This window comes from Cryptotermes secundus, unplaced genomic scaffold (genome assembly GCF_002891405.2).
Source record: "Cryptotermes secundus unplaced genomic scaffold, Csec_1.0 scaffold584, whole genome shotgun sequence".
NCBI classification, from domain to species: Eukaryota; Metazoa; Arthropoda; class Insecta; order Blattodea; family Kalotermitidae; genus Cryptotermes; species Cryptotermes secundus.
The window spans coordinates 1239140-1257820 of NW_019735468.1; the positions used below are offsets into that span (position 1 = coordinate 1239140).

General features: G+C 36.3%; 1 protein-coding gene across 1 annotated transcript; it reads left to right on the forward strand.

The window, feature by feature from the left end:
- Nucleotides 1-734: 734 nt before the first annotated feature.
- Nucleotides 735-18493, forward strand: LOC111869383 (leucine-rich repeat-containing protein 47). Its single transcript, XM_023860878.2, has 6 exons — nt 735-1634; nt 3695-3894; nt 5300-5464; nt 13715-13953; nt 14880-14979; nt 15844-18493. Exons 1-6 carry the CDS (start codon nt 1010-1012, stop codon nt 16120-16122), a joined length of 1608 nt encoding a protein of 535 aa, XP_023716646.1. The 5' UTR covers nt 735-1009; the 3' UTR covers nt 16123-18493.
- Nucleotides 18494-18681: the final 188 nt, after the last annotated feature.

Consider the following 18681-nt stretch of genomic DNA (forward strand, 5'->3'; position numbering starts at 1 on the left):
AACCCTTAAGATGCAGCCAATATTTACCTCCGAAACGTCCTTTAAATTTTACCTGACTACACGGCATTATATACCAGAAGACAGAAAGCTTCGTGTGCAATGTTTTTCGCTGTAATGCTGTTTGTTAATTAAATTGGCGTTTCCCTGACTAATAATATTTTGACCATGGTATTTATGTAAACCACACGCCTATACTAAAACGTTTTCTGGTTGAAAAAGGGAAAAGCCATGTCTGTAACAGGCCGTGAAGGTCTGTAGGGTTGTGAGAAGTCGAGGATCCCACATTTTCTAGACAGTCGGCTCACAGATGGCGGTATGGTTGTGAGCCTTAATTTCTTGTTCCAGTACATGAATCTTGAATTTTTTGTCGTTTGTTATGTTGCATTCATCTTATCTGCACGATGCAATCGAACTGACGCAGCGTGAAATATTTGCGCTATAGTGTGCCGACAGATCGGATCACGCGCTAGTTGCAGATAGTAAGCGTACTACGTAATTCTGTCGTTAGGAGGATCTGCTAAGAATTCTTTCTGCTGTAATTTTCATGAAAAATTTGTATTTAGAGGAGTTTCTTGAAACGTGAATTTTCTTCCCCCCCCCTTTCCCTAGTAATGGATGCTACTATGTTATGAGTGGGTGGTGAGCACTTTGAGCTCCTAGTATATGAAATAACATCGCCATCTGAAGTATGTGAGATCAGCCTTCAACACAGATTCAGTTATTGGGTTATGAAATAGTCAGGCTCGACAACAGGAATAGTTACATTGATAATTACTTTTCGTATTTTCGTTAATGCGTTTAAAGAATTCGCTGCAAGGAATCATCAAATACATATTGGAGAATATAACAACATACAAGAAAAACGGAAAATAGCGTAAAGGAAAGTGGAATTTGGAGACTCGCGACTTGAGCATAAAAGAAAGAGAGAGAGAGTGTGAGAGAGAGGAGAATAATTACCAAAATTGTTACTGTGTGAGGTGGTAACACTGTCGCAAAACAGTACAGGACGATGTCTTCAAACACGTGGCCAGAGATTTTAAGTGCAAAAAGTGAAAATCGACATGAATTAAATCTTTCTGGAGCAGCAGTATCAAAGAAAATAGAAGAAGATGGTTTGGACAAGGCGTTGTTTTCATTTTCCGGTCTTAATTACCTGTGTATTAGCCAGACATGCCTGGATGTGTTGCCAGAAGATATTGGTAACCTAACAAATTTGACAAATCTTGTTTTGCATTCGAATAAAATCCGGAAATTACCTACCACTTTGGGAAGACTAACAAACCTTAAAATGCTCGACCTCTCACGAAATAAACTTGAAGCAATTCCGAATGAGATTACACAGTTGTCACAATTGTCGACTTTGAATGTATCATCAAATGTATTAAATGGTTTCCCATGCATGTCTGAAAATACGAAGCTAAGTATTTTAGATCTATCCGGAAACCAGTTTGAGGAGTTCCCAGACATTTGTTACTCAGATCTGGTACATCTGGCTGAAGTGAAACTGAGTAGTAATAAATTAAAGGAAGTACCACCAGCTGTGAAGGAACTAAATTCGTTGAAAGTTCTTGATCTTGGAGACAATAGTCTGACATCTGTACCTGGTGAAATTGCGGACATACACAAATTGAAAGGCAAGTTTTAGCATTATTTTAGAAAATGTACGAAATATTACAAATATGAAACAAGTTAAGTTGTTTGCATTTGGTTGTGTTACAGTATGTTACATATGGTTTACCATTATCATTTAGAAGATTTGTGTATGATGGCTGTGATAAGTAGTTTAAATAAATGTAGTAACCTTTGAACAAGATAAAGTGAACTAGATGGATCATCACTAGCTCCACGGAATTAAAAAAGGTTTCCTGCAAGGATAGAATTGAACAGAACATAAACCATTGTAAGATACTTAACCTTGTAACCTGTCAGAAGGAATCTAAAGTACTTAACTTAGTAAGGTCACAATTCAGATTTCAGTGGCAGTTAATTAGGCTTATTCCTTAACCTCTTTTCAAATTTAGCTGATGTATACAAACACTGGCATAAAGGAGTAAACTGTACCTTCCCCTGCCTCCTGACCTATCCTATCATGCCCCATTCATCAATAAGAATTTGCATGAAATAGTATGGGAAAGCTGCCAGTGACAACACTAAAGGTGTCTGTCACTTCCTGCACAGTATCAACTTTGCCAATGGTGAATTCATGCATCTAGTGTTAGTTGCATCCACTCTCCTACCATTCAGCTGTGTGCTTGTAACAACAACTGAACTAAATCGAACCAAATGGTGTTCACTGAGGCCAGTGGAGTAGAAAAGAAACTAGGGAAGTTTTAATTGCCTGACAAGTACTGCTACTTCCTATATGTCTTGAGGAATTTTGGTGTTAAGTTACCTTTTTATTTTATTTTAATTTAAATTTATTTTAGTATTAATTTTCAAGTCATAAGCACAGTCTGTGCCATGAGATGGGTGGTAAAGTACTTTGGGGTCAGTGACCTTTAGTTGTTTCCAGGCTAATGTAACTGAATACTCTCTTGCTGAAGAGTCACTCCATTCCACAGTGAACCTGGCCCCTTCTTGCACGTGGATTCCCACAATCATTCCTTTTGATAGAAAAGAATGATAGTTGGTAGTCACTGTTATTCCATTTTGCAGGTAGTCAGTATGGATGCACCTGTTGTCTCAGAGGATGGTCACCACAACTGTCTGCAGAGGGTTTACTAGTCACATTCTTTCATGTAGGAAAACTTAGGTGTTTCTTCTCTTGTAATGCTGTTTTGCTTTTCAGTGTGTAGTAGTGTACCTAAATTTTGTAACAAGTTGCTGCCCTGCCCTGTGCTGCATGGTTTTGCGTGGTGATTAGAATTGCAAGCATCAACATGCAGATGTTTTCATTGGTGATAGCAGGATGCTTTATACCAGTTCTGATATCAAGTATAGACTTCTACCCAAACAGAGAAATTTGTCTGCCATTCAAACCTCTTTGATAAAGACACATCATTTTGAACATTGCTGAGTTTTCACACTGCATATATCGTCAATAATGAGAAACTTCATTTATCTGTGGCCTATTTAGTAACATTGTTAGTAACCCGGACTATGTAACTTCGAACGGTAGGGTGAGTAATGATCAGTTACTTAGAAAGGCTGTGGAAGGAAGCAGCCATAGCATAATTTGAAACACTATTCCTGCAGTTGTGTGGGGGTCTGAGGAAAACCATGAAAATCATAGTGAGTACTGTCAGTATCCAGGCAAAGTTTGAAACTGGGCACCACCCAATGCTTGTGGTGAGAGAAACTTTGTGGACAGCATTGGCACGTGTACATATGCTTGCTCCAACATCATTTAGAATAACAATGAAAGTAATTTAGTGCTAGAACTCATACTTCCATCAGATGCATGCAGTGTGGAATGTACTAGGTCTTATTTCATTCAGAGCACCAAAGTATGGAATAAAACTGCTGAGTCCTATAGTTTATTGTATGGTTCTTCTAGGTCCTAATGTTATTTGTAATTTTAGTGTAAATAAATTACTGATGTCATCTTTTCAGTGTTTTAAAGCTGAGAATTTCAAGTGTCAGACCACCATCGTTTCATTTTCATGTTAAATTATCTCACAGTCCGTTACCATCCTCCAAGCTTACAATGCTGATGTTGAATTCTTGTCCTAATTATGGAGTGTGTTCTTTACAGAACTAAACCTGAAGGGAAACAAGTTAAGTGACAAGCGTCTATTGAAATTAGTTGACCAGTGCCACTCGAAGCAAGTGCTGGACTATATAAGGCAACACTGCACCCGCTCCAGCTCTGGGACAGACACTTCAGCTGCTGGCAAGGGAAAGAAGAGCAAAAAGAAGAAAGAACCTGCAGATAGAAATCATGTAGAAGAAAATGTAACTAACTCAGCAAATTGATGCCCTTACCCATAGGTTGAAGTTGTTATTATGATGTAAAGTAAAACATGTATTAGTGTTATTTTGGTAGTTATGTCATCATTTTGCAATAATATGTGGGTGCCTACTAGTTTTGCTTTGCCTGTCTATTTTTCTGGACTAAAGAATAAATTTTGATCATATTTTGATAGTTAGCATCATCAGTTTTTATGGCTGAAATTTAATTTAATTCAATATGGGTAACATAGACTGGTTGTAACTTATGTAACTTAACCAGGAGCTCTGGGTAGAAGTTGTAAAGCTTACATATTTATAATCCAGTAATAAAATGCAGTTTCCCCCATGGGCTAACATGTTACAGTTCTACACAGTTGGTCATAAGATTGAATTGTAGTTGTTTCAGATTTGTTCTTCTGTTCGTAGTTCTAAATATCTTACAGGTTATTATCATGTTTTGTGGAAGAACTTATCGTTTAAATACAGATATTGCCTTGCCATGCTTATTGACTTAAAGTAGTATTTCATATGAAATTTGTAGGTATGTTTATGATTTATCTTCATTTTGAATTTCAAATGCCTAGCTCCAGTGGTTAATTATTTATTGTCAGCAATCCAGCAGCTAAATACAGAGTTCAAGTAGTTGCCATGTTGTTGACTTACAGCCTGTGAAAAAGATTCATACTAAAAGTTGCATGTTTTACAAAGGCCTGTTACTGTACATCGTGGTGCTGGTGTCACTCCCACCTCAGAACTTTGTGCATCTGCCATGTTGTTTTTACTGATTGTGGAACATGTTTTGTGGCCTCTAATGATGTATTGGTCATGCCAGATTTAATGAAAGTTGGTAGTTTGGTTCAAAGGTTAGAAGATGGGAAGGGGCAGCTACAAGAAGGTAGCCGCATAATATCGTATGTGCTTTTCCCCATAAAGAAAGGAAGATAGGCAAAGAAATGTTGGATACAATTGTAGTCACTAATTACTGGATATTTAAGATTATGTAGAGTTTCTAACGAGTGAATGGGGGTGGCAGATGATGTATTTGTTTCTCCTTCCAGTATGTGCGGTACCACTGTACCACGAAAGTAACATTTTTATTTTATTTTTCATAGTGTTAGCAGGACTAACACTGGCACTAAGAGCTCTTTTTATGAGGGTAAAGTGACTTGAGTGTGAAGCTGATCATTCAGCTCCATCCAGGGCTAGGGATGAGAATATGTAGAGCTTCACCTCTGTTCTCCTTGTATGCTTTTGTGGCATGATGCCTCACATAGGGACAATTTATCATGTTAGAAAAATGACTGTTGCTACTTGTGTAAGAGTAGCTTGCTCTTGTAGTTTAACTGACATTTCCAAATGCCAAGCATCTCCTATTGTTCAAGAGGTAATGTTTTGTTACTTACATGAGGTGGGAAAACTGTGCCACAAGCTGGAGGTCACTCATGTGAAGGAGTCTGTGCCGTCTGTCGTGCTAGATGAAGCTGTGAAGGATGTGAGACAGCATATAGTCTGCTGCATCATCACGGGCATCAATTTTGTGCAGCATACATTCAAGAAATTCATCCAGCTCCAGGTAATTCATAATATAAATATGGACCACATATATTGCTTTTATTGTTATATTATATATAATATATGCAGTTTTATAGTCTCCTTTCATGTTGTTTGAAGAAAGGTCCATTTGTAAGACCTTTTTATTTTTTTTTTTCATATATTAACTTTCAAATCAATAAAACAATGTAAGGTAATAGTGGTTAATGGTTAGTGTATTTAATGCAGTGAAAGGATTAATTAAAAGAATATGTCATAAACAAAGGTATGCTGTTTTTGAAAATGATTTAACGTTTTACGTGACTGCTGTTTGCTGTTAACTATTACGTAAGAGTTGGTTTTAATTGGTAATTGACTTCAGGTTGTTTCAGCAAATTCATTAGTTCTCATTCCATTGATACTTTGCCATTTATGATTGTTATTCCTGAGTTTATGTTGCTGATATCCTAGGGATTAGTTTAATTTCCTCTTATTTGTTTTCTGAGTTTAATTGTGTATTAGAAGGTTTTCCTGACAAGCTGAGGCAAATTAAAATGTTCAAGTTTAACAACAAAGTTGGTAGAGCTTTTTTGGGGGTGAGGGGAGACAGAAGAACAGAAGCTGAAGCACACAGTTGGCTACAGTTGCTGTTTCATGGTCCAGTTAGTCACATCTTCAGCAAGATGCTGTAGTTTGTGGCAGACAGATCAGTGTTTTGACAACATGAAGTTTCATTAGAATTATTCTTGTGTTATGCCTTGAAGGTGACATGACATGCCTTCTTAACCCAACTATTGATAGAAATGAGTGATCAGTTTCACACTTCAGCCTGGGGAACGTGTTGCCTGCTACACAGACCACAGAGCTGTTTTAAATGTGATGCTAAAGAGAAAAATCTAGTGCCCTACCATAAAATGAGCCTGAGACATTGAGCACATAGCCTGTGATTTCACTAATTCAGCTGCGTCACGTGTATTTACATTCATTACAAGTGATTTTGAAGATAAAAGAGATGATGGCAGATAATGAATTTCCAGTCCAGATATCCTTACAATCTTGCACATGAAGGGTTGCATCATTTTTAAAGAAGTTCTCTTTCATTCATTTGTCCAATCATTCTGTGAAGGTTAGGCTGGAATATGGTTCCACCGGCACAACGTCGTGTGGTGGTTTTCTGCAATGCTACCTTCCTTTTGAAAAATGTTGAATTAAGTCTTTGGAATCCTTCCACCATCCAGTCATAAAGATTTTGCCTTTCTGCCTGATCTTATGTGTAATGAGTATATATTATCTTTTAAGAGACGGGCCATTTAAATTCCCGTAATGGCAGCAGGCCGGAGTTAATTTAAATGCCCGCCATTGTAGAGTGTTAAAAATTGTAAGCATGTTACTGAAAATGCTGTGATTTCTACAACTTTATAGTAAATTAAAATAATAATAATAATAATGATAACACTCGTACATTAATTTTAATGCTCACACACCTTAATACACTAATCCCACTGTCCCGGCACAAGACACATTGCAAATTTTGATATCCCTCAAGAAACCCATGCAAATATTACCCTGTCACAATGACCTAATTCATGGAATAAATAACAAAGCTAAACAGTAGACATTCCCATGATTTGCACTAATATTCAACAATCTACAAATTAATTATTTTTAAAATATATAGTTACGAATGACAAGTACTAAGACTTTTCCCTAAACAAGAAAAACTTGTCTATACTATAAAAACAATGATCAAATAGGAATTTTTTTCAAAGCATTCTTAAACTTATATAGTACTAGTATCTCTCTAAAATAATGTGGTACATGATTTAACATACAAAGTCCAATGTTATTAAAGTTGTTTATGCATGGACTAGTATTACATGGAACAATAAACAAATCAACTTTATTCCTAGTATTATATGAGTGTATTCTTGAAGATTCAAATTGGATTTTTTTTCCTTGTATTATATGAGTGTATTCTTGAAGATTCAAATTGGATTTAATGTAAACTAAAATTTCATATTACAACCGCACTTCGGCTGTCACTTCTCGCAGCCGTTGTTCGCCACTTCTTGTGACCGTTGCCTATCTATCTTTATGTTTATTTATTTGTTTGCCCGCTTCGGTAGAACACTTGACTCATTTATTTGCCCGCTTCGATAGAACACTCTTGACTCTTCTCAGGGTTGTGCCACGGTAATAACTGGGGCAACGTGGAGACTGCACATTTAAAGCTAGTCCACTGATAGAAATAAAATACTCTATTTCTGCTTAATCACAATATTGTTTAATTCAAAAGCAAACACTATATCTTTATTGGCGAGTAGGGAGTAATGTGCCCTTGTTTATTATCAAAGATTAATCGAACCAAATAAAGTATGAAGAAAGTAGTCTTCTGGGTTTAGGCACCGTGTATTCTTCGTTTTGGCCGACGTTTCGGAGGAACGTAGCGCCTCCATCTTCAGAGCAGTTGAATNCCTTTAGCGGTCACCCAAGCTGCAGGTAACGGAACAAGGCAGTTGTTCCTGTCTAAATGCGAAAAGCATGTCAACTTCTTAATGGATGGGTCTCCCTAATAAATCAGTCACTCTATTGAAATGGCTAACGAGGAACATAGCGTCCATTAAAGAGCATTAAAAGGTTTGGACGGTTACAATATATATATAAACATGGTAAGGGTAATATGTGTAAATATTTAAAATATTGTTTGGAACTAGTAGTTTCTGGGATTTGCATCATAGCTCTAATAGCTCTTTTCTGCAACCTAAAGATCAATTTTGCATTTGCTAAATTACCCCAGAATATCAGTCCATATAATAACAAGGACTGAAAGTAAGCATAATACAAAGTACGAACAGTCTCCAACCCTAATACTCTTTTGGCTACTCATAAACCAAAACATATTTTACATAACTTTTTTGCCAGTTCTTGAGTATTTATAAACCAGCTTAAATTTTTATCCAGCCAAACTCCCAAGAATTTTAGCTGTTCTGACAATTGAATAACTATCATAGATCTTTGTTAAAGGACATTTAAAATGTACTTTTGAGGCTGGTGAAAGGATATTGCTATTGTTTTCTCTTTGTTGATAACTAATCTATTCCTATCAAACCACTGTAAATATATTTATTATTTCATTTATTTTACTCTGGACATTATTAGCACTATTTCCTTCAATAAAGATACTTGTATCATCAGCAGAAAACGTTGGCCTTCCATGCTCAATGCAGGATATATAGCAAACAACACTGGTCCAAGAACAGAGCCCTGTGGAACACCGTATCTTAGGGTCTCTTTCACGATAAACAGTTAATAGTTCTGTTGGTTTCTTTACATCTATGTATATGTAATTTCCACAATCTGTTCTCTGTTTTCTAAATATGATTGGAACCAATTTAAAGCTACCCCTCATATTCCCATTCCTGGCATTTTCCATAACAAGATATTGTGATCCACTAAGTCAAACTCTTTTGACAAATCCAAAAATAACCCTATACTTATTTCCCTCTCATCCAGAGATTTGTAGACCCTGTTAATGAACTGCGCAATTGCAGTATTCATTGATTTCCCTTTGCAGAAACCACGCTGTTTATTATTAATTATACTAAATTTATTTAAAAATGATGAAAGCCTTTTATGCATGATTCTTTCAATTGTTTGTGAAAAACAGAAATTAGTGAAACTAGTCTATAATTCCCAACATCTGTATCAGGTCCTTTTTTATACAAAGTTTTCAGTTTTGCAATTTTTAGCTGGTCAGGAAAACACCCAATTAAGAGTGACGAATTTATTATATATGTCAAAACAATTATAATCCTAGGATAACATTTTTTGATAATATGCTCAGAAATATCTATACCCATTGATTTTTTATTATCCAATCCTTTAATTATGCCTACCACTTCCACATCAGTAGTTGGAGTTAAAAACATGCGTCTACAATTATATTTTATTGTATTGACACTAACTTCAATATTTCTTAGTAATAAATTATTGCTCAGAATATTATGGGCAAGACTAGTGTAATAGTCATTAAAAACATTGGCTATAACTTTTGGATCCTGAATATTTATGCCATTCACACTTAATTCAATATTCCTAGTTTCTTTTTTTCTGTTTACCTAGTTCCTCCTTGATTAGGTCCCACATAGCTTTTGATTTATTCCCGGACATACTATATGTATTTGCGTGTTATTAGTTATTTTTTGGCCTCACTAATAACTTTATTATATATTTCTTTGTACTGACAATAGTATTTTTTAAATTCTTCTGATATATTTGCTTCCTTCATTAGTCTGTTAAGAAACCTAAGTTTGATACTTGATACTGTTACACCTGAGGTAATCCATTTATTTTTTAGCTGCTTGATTTTTACCCTTTTTCTAAGCATAGCTATATTACAGGGTGGGGTGCAGAAACTTCCTTTTTTTGAAGGCGAATAAAAGAAAAATTATTGCAGATAGACAAAATTTATGTTTAGCTAATGAAAGAACATACTTTAAAGTTTTAAATCACGTAGTTTTAAACAAAATATCTTGAAGGTGGTGACCACCGTTCTCTGTGCACTGATGCAACCGTTTTCTGAAGTTCCCCTCTGCATGTTCCAACATGTGCACCGGAATTTGGGCTACTTCCTCCCGAATAACATTCTTCAGCTGAAGCAGGTTTCTGAGGTGATGTTTAAAAACCTCTGCCTTGAGGTATCCCCATAAAAAAATCACAGGGCATTAGATAAGGTGAGTGCGCTGCCCACGGGATGTCACCTCGAAGTGAGATGAACCATCTGGGGAACTTTGCCCTCAAAACTGTCATCGAAGCTCGGGCTGTGTGGGCTGTGGCACCATCTTGTTGGAACCAGACAGTTCCTAGATGCATTTCTTCAAGAGCTGGTTTGAAAAAATTTTTAATGATGTCCACATGATTGTCTTCTTCAAAAAAAATAAGGGCCAATAACTCCAACTCTCGACAACGCACACCATACTGTCACCTTATCACTGTGAAGTGGCCTCTCATGGAGCTCTCTGGGATTGTTACCACTCCAATAGCGCATATTCTGCTTGTTGACATATCTGGATAGGTTAAAATGTGCCTCATCGCTAAAGAAAACAAGTGCCTTAGAGGGTAAAGTTTCCAATAACGTTTCGCACGCCGTTATTCAGTTCTGGAAATCATGTGGTGACAATTCTTGCACAACAACCACCTTATAGGGATGGAAATTAAGATATGTCTAGGGCGACTGCATGTTTGCGAGCGGAGCATCTTGGAGATCTCAAAATCGACTGTTGAACTGCCTCCAGATTGTCTGGCATCATAACGGTCTGTTGTTGTCCTGATGATTTTTTCACCACACTCCCGGTTGTCCTAAAGTTCTCTACCCACAAAACAATTGATTTCCAGTCGGGAACTGGACCTCTGGTCTTAATTCCGAAGTGAGTATGGAACGCACGCTGCACCACCACGTAGGAATGGTTGTTCGAAAAATAGGCTTCAACAGCAAACACACGCTGCTCACTCATCCACCTCATGTTTCCTACTGAGGGGTATTAGACAGAAACTTCCACGACTGCTGCGTTCACCAAGCCTATCTCCACTTTTCTGCGACCTCCCCCCCCTTCACAATGCGTCTTCACAAAAAGGAAGTTTCTGCACCCCACCCTGTATAATAGTACTGAAAAATACCTAGAAATTCATTGTATGCGTCGTTCACTGAAGTTTGCTCAGAAACAAGCTCCCAAGTGTCTTTCTGTAATAAATAATTTAAATACTGAACATTCTCTTCCCTACAAGAGCTAACAGTTCTAAATTCTTCTTTGACAATAACTAGGCTCTTTTTCTTCTTATACTGCATCTGTACATCTAGTATTTGTGCATAATGGTCAGAATATCCTGTCGTGATCATCTTAAAGTTGTAATTCCACAAGGACTTGTTTAATATTATTTGATTTATGGCTGTTTGACTTCTTGATCCTATTCTCGTTGAGACATCCACTATTGCTTGCAAGCCATATGAATTTAACATTGTCTGCAGTTGTAGATTTATGCTTCTGCCCAAGAAATCTATGTTGAGATCACCAAGAATAATAATATTTTTCCCTTCATTTATTAATTTACTAAGCATAGTATCCATAGTTTCAAAAAATATATTAATATTACTATTAGGAGATCTATATACAGAAATGATAATTTTATTAAACTGGGTTATTTCAATTATACTGGTCTCGAAATGTTCTTCTTGATTCAGGCTCCCAAACAAATTATGAGGCTTTGCTTCTAAATTTGTTCTACCATAAATACATGAACCTCCGTGCTGTTTATTTTTCCTACAAAATTTCGACACAAGGGAAAAGTTCTCAAAATTATAATAATCAATTTCATTTTCCCCCATCTAGTGTTCGGTAATGCTACATATGCTACAGTTGTGTTCAAAAGAGAGTCCCAGAGCGTGCAATTCCATAAATCAAACATAGGAAATACTATAATATTATATTTAAGCATCCTGTTGCACTCTGTACGATAAATGATACAAACTCCGTCCTAAGTGCAAACAATATATATTTATATGTCTTTGATCTTGTTCTTTCTACACTACATGTTTCGGCCTCTATCGGCCATCATCAGGTGTATACTCTTAACGTTGCTGCCACACTGAACCCAGTCTAAAACTTAACATTTAAAAACACAATGTCACATTCTTCGTATTATCAACATCTACATCGTTGATATGTGTCTGGTATGTAGATTATGTTGCACACGTCAAACCCGATATTCTTGTAGTAGCACTCTNAATACTATATTGAAGGTTCATTATTTCCTGAATAAGTAACAGTAATAGAAGCACAGAAAGGGTTGTGTGTGGCTAGGCCATATTTTTCCTTCTCCCCTCCCAGTCCTTCTCTGCCACCCATACAATATTCTGCTACTGTTTCCCCTTGCCCTTCTCAGTTTGGGGCAAGTTATGTGCATTAAAGTGAATGCTAGTAATTGAAATGTTGCCCAGTTAATTACATTAAAATGAAATCACATTTTCAAACTTTCATGATCAGAATTACATGTATTATTATTCTGTCAAGTTAAATTAGTAAAAATGTAGTTTTCTCATGACAGGAGGTGGGAGAAAACTGCATAATGAGGAGCTTCATAAATTGTACTCTTTTCCAAGTATAATTAGAATGATCAGCTCAAGGAGGATGAGGTGGGCAGGGCATGTAGCATGAATGAGGGAGACGAGGAATGCATATAGGATATCGGTGGGAAAGCCAGAAGGAAAGAGACCACTGGAAAGACCAAGGCATAGGTGGGTGGACAATATTAAAATGGATCTTAGAGAGATAGGATGGGATGGTATAGATTGGATTGATCTGGCTCAGGATAGGGACAAGTGGAGGGCTCTTGTGAACATGGTATGAACCTTCGGATTCCATAGAATGCTGGGAAATTCTTGAGTAGCTGCAGAATTGGCAGCTCCTCCAGAAGGGCTGAGCTCCATGAGTAAATAAGTAAGTAAGTAAGTAAGTAAGTAGTTTTCTCTCCATAACTTTTCATGCTATTGCGGTTAAGTATTGTCATGTGTATGTGTGACTATAGATGGGGTTTTGGATATGAGATTGGATTTATTAACCACTTATAGTTCATAACTACAAATCACTGTAACACTATTCCTAATTTCCACGCTTTACAAATCGCTTCTAACAATGGGGATTCTTCAAGTGCACCAACCAAGTCTTTTCTTCACAATTGCCATTACACCACTCTCTCTTACAACTGACTAACTTCTAAAACTTGTCGTGGTTATGACATCTCGGCACAGACCGAGTAGAAAACACTGTATATTGTTGTACTCCAGTTGTTTCCATGGGTACGTGTTCATTTGTGAAGGTATTTCTCAGTAACATCTTTGTATACTTGCTTATTAAGAATCTGTTGCATAGCAGAGAATGTTGTTTTGTTTTTTCAAGTTCCTTACCCAGTGACGAGTCTACACACTACAGTATTCTTGAAGAAGGTTCTTTTAAAGTTTCCCAGTGAAATTACAGTGGGCTTTGTGCTAGTTAAGCATATTTGTGATATAATAATCATAACAAAAGGAAACATGTTTTATGAATCTCTTATATAAATTTATTTACCATGTAACATACTAGGCCATCATTTAGTTTGATGGATATCTTAATATTATTTCCATACCATAGTAGCATGAAAATGAAGATTTGAAGTCTTATAGTAGTGCTGGTCTACGTCACAATTAAAATTTGTCTGAAATTGTATAAAGGTAATACATCATAATGCCTTTGTTTTGCAGACAAAGCTGCATGACACAGTTTGTGAGAAGCGCAATGCAGCAACCATAGCAACTCATGACTTAGCTTCATTGTGTCCTGGGAACATTGTCTACACTGCCTGTCCTCCAGACAAGATCAAGATTTGTCCACTGGGAAGAGCAAAACATCTAACAGGCTCTGAATTATTTGCTCAGCTACAGCAAGAAGCAGATGAACTGCGAAAGGAAAAGAAGAGGAATGTTTACACTGGTATCCACAAGTAAGAATACATGTGAATAACTTAAATGTGTATCATTGGATTGTAAGATTTTGAGATGAAATTGCACTGAGAGGAAATTGGTCAAAGTTTGTTGGGGTGAAATTGAATTGTCAACATATATTCTCAAGTGGTTCTTTGGTAGTCATTTGAGTAACAGAAATCAAAATACAGTATCTGTGAGTTGATGAACAACTTTGAAGCCTAAATTCTTGATCCAAAATGTCATTACTGACAACAATTTAGTAAATTATCTACTTGTGAGCTGGGATAGCTTAGTCTATATATGGAATTTAGCCTTTATGGAAATTTTAAAACAATCACAAAATGCATTATATGAACCATAAATTTGACCTTAAAATCTTTTGAAATGAAGAATGGAAAACAGCATACTCAGCCAGAACTATTTTTTAAGGAAATGATTATTAAGAAATTCAGTAATAAAAGTTCCCGTTGTAGCAGGATACTGTGTAGTTATGCGCATGCTTCGGTAACTGGTAGCCGTGGATGCTATTTCCATTTTGCCACCACCAATTCACATACTACTCAAAATTTGTAGTGAATGAAGTTTGCTTTTACCTTTATTTTTGTTTGCCTGCTGTTATTTCTAACATGTGAAATGTGTATATTTATTACAACTACGGATTGAAAATACACCCATAGAAATGCCTCTCCAAGAGAGTCAGTGGAAAAATATGGTTTTCATTATGGAATTTCATGATATGGATGCTTTTCTAAGAGCACATCCCTTCTCATCCCTTCTGTAATGCTAGAACATGCTTTCTGTGTGTGTATGTGTCTCTTTCTTTATACACATATATCTGTGTATGTTTAAAGTATGCTACAAGGCAGAGTAAGTATTGAGTAAATGAAATTTATAAAATGTCATGAAAAATATGTTCATTCAAATAAAAAAGTTTCTGTTACAGGTACCTACATTTGCTGGAACGAGAATCTGTTTATCCATGTCTCATGAATGGGGGGCGTGTAATCTCCCTGCCACCAATTACTAATAGTGACTCTACGAAGGTTAGCTCCATTCCAGTTGTAGTAACCTAATAGTTCAGTCTCTTGGCAGTTTTGTGTGTGTGTTCTACTCTCTTTTGGTTGAAATAAGATGATAGTATGAACGTTAACATGTATGGTTGGCTGTTTCTCACATGTGCATGTCACAAATACTGAACTTATGCAGTTTCTCATGTCAGTAACACATTCCATTTTTTGAAGACGAAAGAAAAAGTTTCCTTACAACAGAAATATCTCCTATGTTGTATGACTTCTGTAAAGTTTTTTGTTCAGTATTTTCGTTGCTTTGATAGGAGTTTCCCTTCCTGCAGGAAGAAAGAGTTATTAATATATCAGAATTAACATGTGTATGTTTATGAAGTGGATAACAGAAGGAACCTTATTATTGAAAAATATTTTCATTCTTCACTATTAATTGCAAATGCTCTGTTTGATTGTGTATTTTCAACTGATGAAGTTTTGCTACTTTTAAATTGCTAGAGCAAACTTTGTAGCCCATTGAATTGTGTCATGGCAGTTCTTTGAATTGTCCAACATAAAATCAGTCAGGCCTTATAATGTATAAAACTGCTAAATGCTTTTTAAGTGATTTCTGTAGCATTTTGAATCAATTTCATGCTGCAACTTGTCTACTACTGAATTAATACATTAAATTACAGACTTTCTCATACAAGGTGCATCAGAAAGAATGGATGGATTTTTATCTTATTGCCCTGTGAAATCCATCCATTCTTTCTGATGCATCCTGTATGTAAGCTATGCTTATAGATCTTTAAATTACAGGATACTGTGATTGTCCAGTGTAGATTTAATGACGCTCTACCTAAAATTTATTTTTAAGTAATAGCTTTGTTTCTGTCTTTATAGATTTCTGAAAATACTAAGTCCATATTTGTGGAGGTGACAAGTGCAACATCACAGAGTGTGTGCCGACATGTACTGGATGCCTTGCTGCATGAAACACTACTGCTTGGAATCAGCTCCAGTGAGCCCCCAAGTGAGGGTACCACTTTGCAATCAGCACACCACACTCTAACAGTACAACAAGTCAAAGTTGTTGATAAAGCAGGTAATCTTAAAGTTGTGTACCCATCCAGGAGTGATCTGAATTTTGAAGATAACACCATATCAGTTATCCGGGAATGAGGAGTGGTGTGAACGTGATACTATTTGCAGTCTCATTGCTGTGATGTAAGGTGTGATAATCACTTTTCTTATTTATGTACTGTTTTATCACTTTAAAAGTTGGCACCCACAAGTTATGAGAGTATGATTATAAACGAGTATTCATTTATGTGGCTAAATTTTCCATCTTGTCTCCTTCGAATACTCCACATAGGAGTTAGTACACCAAACCCCATTATTCTGCCACTGTTGGAAGAAATTCTGAAATTCTTCATTTGTGATACACCCATTTAAATTTTTCTATATGTCCAAAACATTTATTCAGCGTTTCTTTATTTATCTTTCGGAACAGGATGAAATCACAGAGCAAAGTTCAGAGACCAGGGGGAGGCAGGTAACTGCAGCCATTTTTATTTGTTGTCATGAGCCATTGAGCAGGTGAATTTTCATGATGAACCAGTTAATCTTCATTTAGCAGTTTCTCCATAGACATTGCAGCACAGCTGTATAATAATTGATGATGAATTCGTGATCCACATCCCCATCAGGATCAGACAAAATGGTTATCATGCTCTTTGACTTTTTTTTTAATCTGAGCTTCTTTGGACATGGTGAGGTTTCCATCATGATGACTGCTGTTTTGTTTCTGATTGTACCCATAAACCTAGGTTTCATAATTTTTACTGACCTTTGGCAAGAAATGTGCACTATCTTAAATATGTGTTTCAAGATTATGACATACATAAGACACTTATCCTTTCCTTCACGCAATAACAGACAAGGAACAAATCTGGTATGATAAAATGCATCGACAGTTTCTGTAAGAAGGAATAATCTTTTTGCACAAATCAAGAATAGTAAGAGACTTGTCCTAATGAACCAATACTCTGACTCTTTCAGAATTTTCATTCATTTTGCTTGTGTGTGGCTGTTCACAGCATTCTTTGTCTGCATGGAAATTTGTCCACTTTTAATGTTTTCAGAATCTGTTTCACAGGCTTGAAACAGAACCCACTGTTCCATTGATTTTCTCATTTAAAGAAATACTAGTCCTGATGTAGTGTACATATTTTCATGAAACAGCATGATGTAATGTGACACGCAGAATACAGAATGATGTATGCAAAGTAAACTACTCAGGAAAATATAGTTTGTTACCACCTTGCTTGAAAAAGTCATATATATATATGCAGTTATCAATGGAATCAGTCTTGTAACTTCTGGATAATAAGATACAATAGTTTGTAGTGGTATATTAATACAATTGCTGTGTTTTTGGATGATGGATAATGTTCAGAAACACAATAATTGTATTAACATCTGGATAAGTTTGGCTCTGGAAAGTAATAATGAGTCATAATTCGCAATTGAAAGTGGAAACTGTAAATAGTGAGAGAGAATTACTGAAGATTTACTTGGGTTCCCTTCCGAGTGCCACTGTAAAGCCTGTACACATTGCTACCACTTTGCTGTCATTTTGTTCCCTTCTGTAATATCGTCTTGGAATGTGAATAACTATAAATGTAGATTTTATTCTTTGGGGAGAGGGGAGTGTTCAGAATTGTGTTCGTAATTTGTTGCAAGAGTCCAGTTTTATTACTGCCAGTTAATACTGACGATAATTTATCTGAAACTGCATTTTCATCAACATTAACAAGTATTTTAACAAGGTTTTACAAAAGTGTGTGCGTAATTTATTCCAAGATGTTTGTTCCAGTCCAAAAATTAAAATTAAGTCCGCTGATGATGTGTATAAAACTCGTTAATTTTAAGCTTAACGAGTAAAATGGGATCTTGTAATTATCTTCCTAGTAACAGTGTAATCATTGCTCTCTTATATCCTAAGCGTCAGTTATATACTGGCATATTTTCTAATCACAGAAATTTCTCATTTACATGTTCTATATTTTTCTTCCCTTCACCATATTTTCCTTGTGTTCTTATTAGTGTTTTCCATACTATTTGGTCTGCCTAAGGCACCATTGAACAAAATGTTATTTTGTTATTACATTAATTTATAAGTTTCCTTTTTGTTATATACCAGTACTGTATTCATAATTGTGATTACTCCTGTCAGGCATATAGTTCATTGTTCGTGCATTATTTTAAATATCCTTTGTAACATTATGAGAGGGTATTTTGTTATTTTTACATACTTTTGTTTCAATTTTTGTATGAGGATATGTGCTTCATTGTTCTGGACTGGATGGCTATGGTCCTCCATATCACTTCCCAAATCATCTTGGGGGAGGCCTACTGAGCTTCCTCCCCAGTGGGTACTGGGGCTGTTTCCATAGAGTAAAAGCATCTGAAGAGTAAAGATGACCATTCATCTCCATCTTGAAGGTCTGTAATACGAGGGGGGACCCAAAAATAACCGGAAACGACCTGTTGCGCGCGCATGCTTTGTAGTTACGAGTTGTGCTGCTAGGTGGTGTTAGCTGGGGGTCTCCCGCGAATGTTAGTGAGCTGGCGTCAGTCTGAGTTAAGTGGTTTGTCTGTGGTGCTCTGTTGTGTGCGTTCCTGTTTCAACCCTTTGGCGATTAGTGAGATGGCCGACCAGAAGGAACAAAGAGTGTG

Coding starts and splice junctions, on each gene's coding strand:
- LOC111869383 (XM_023860878.2), top strand. CDS start 1,010: ATGTCTTCAAACACGTGGCCAGAGATTTTAAGTGCAAAAAGTGAAAAT. Junction 5,465..13,714: donor AGAAATTCATCCAGCTCCAG/GTAATTCATAAT, acceptor TTTGTTTTGCAG/ACAAAGCTGCATGACACAGT. Junction 14,980..15,843: donor CTAATAGTGACTCTACGAAG/GTTAGCTCCATT, acceptor CTGTCTTTATAG/ATTTCTGAAAATACTAAGTC.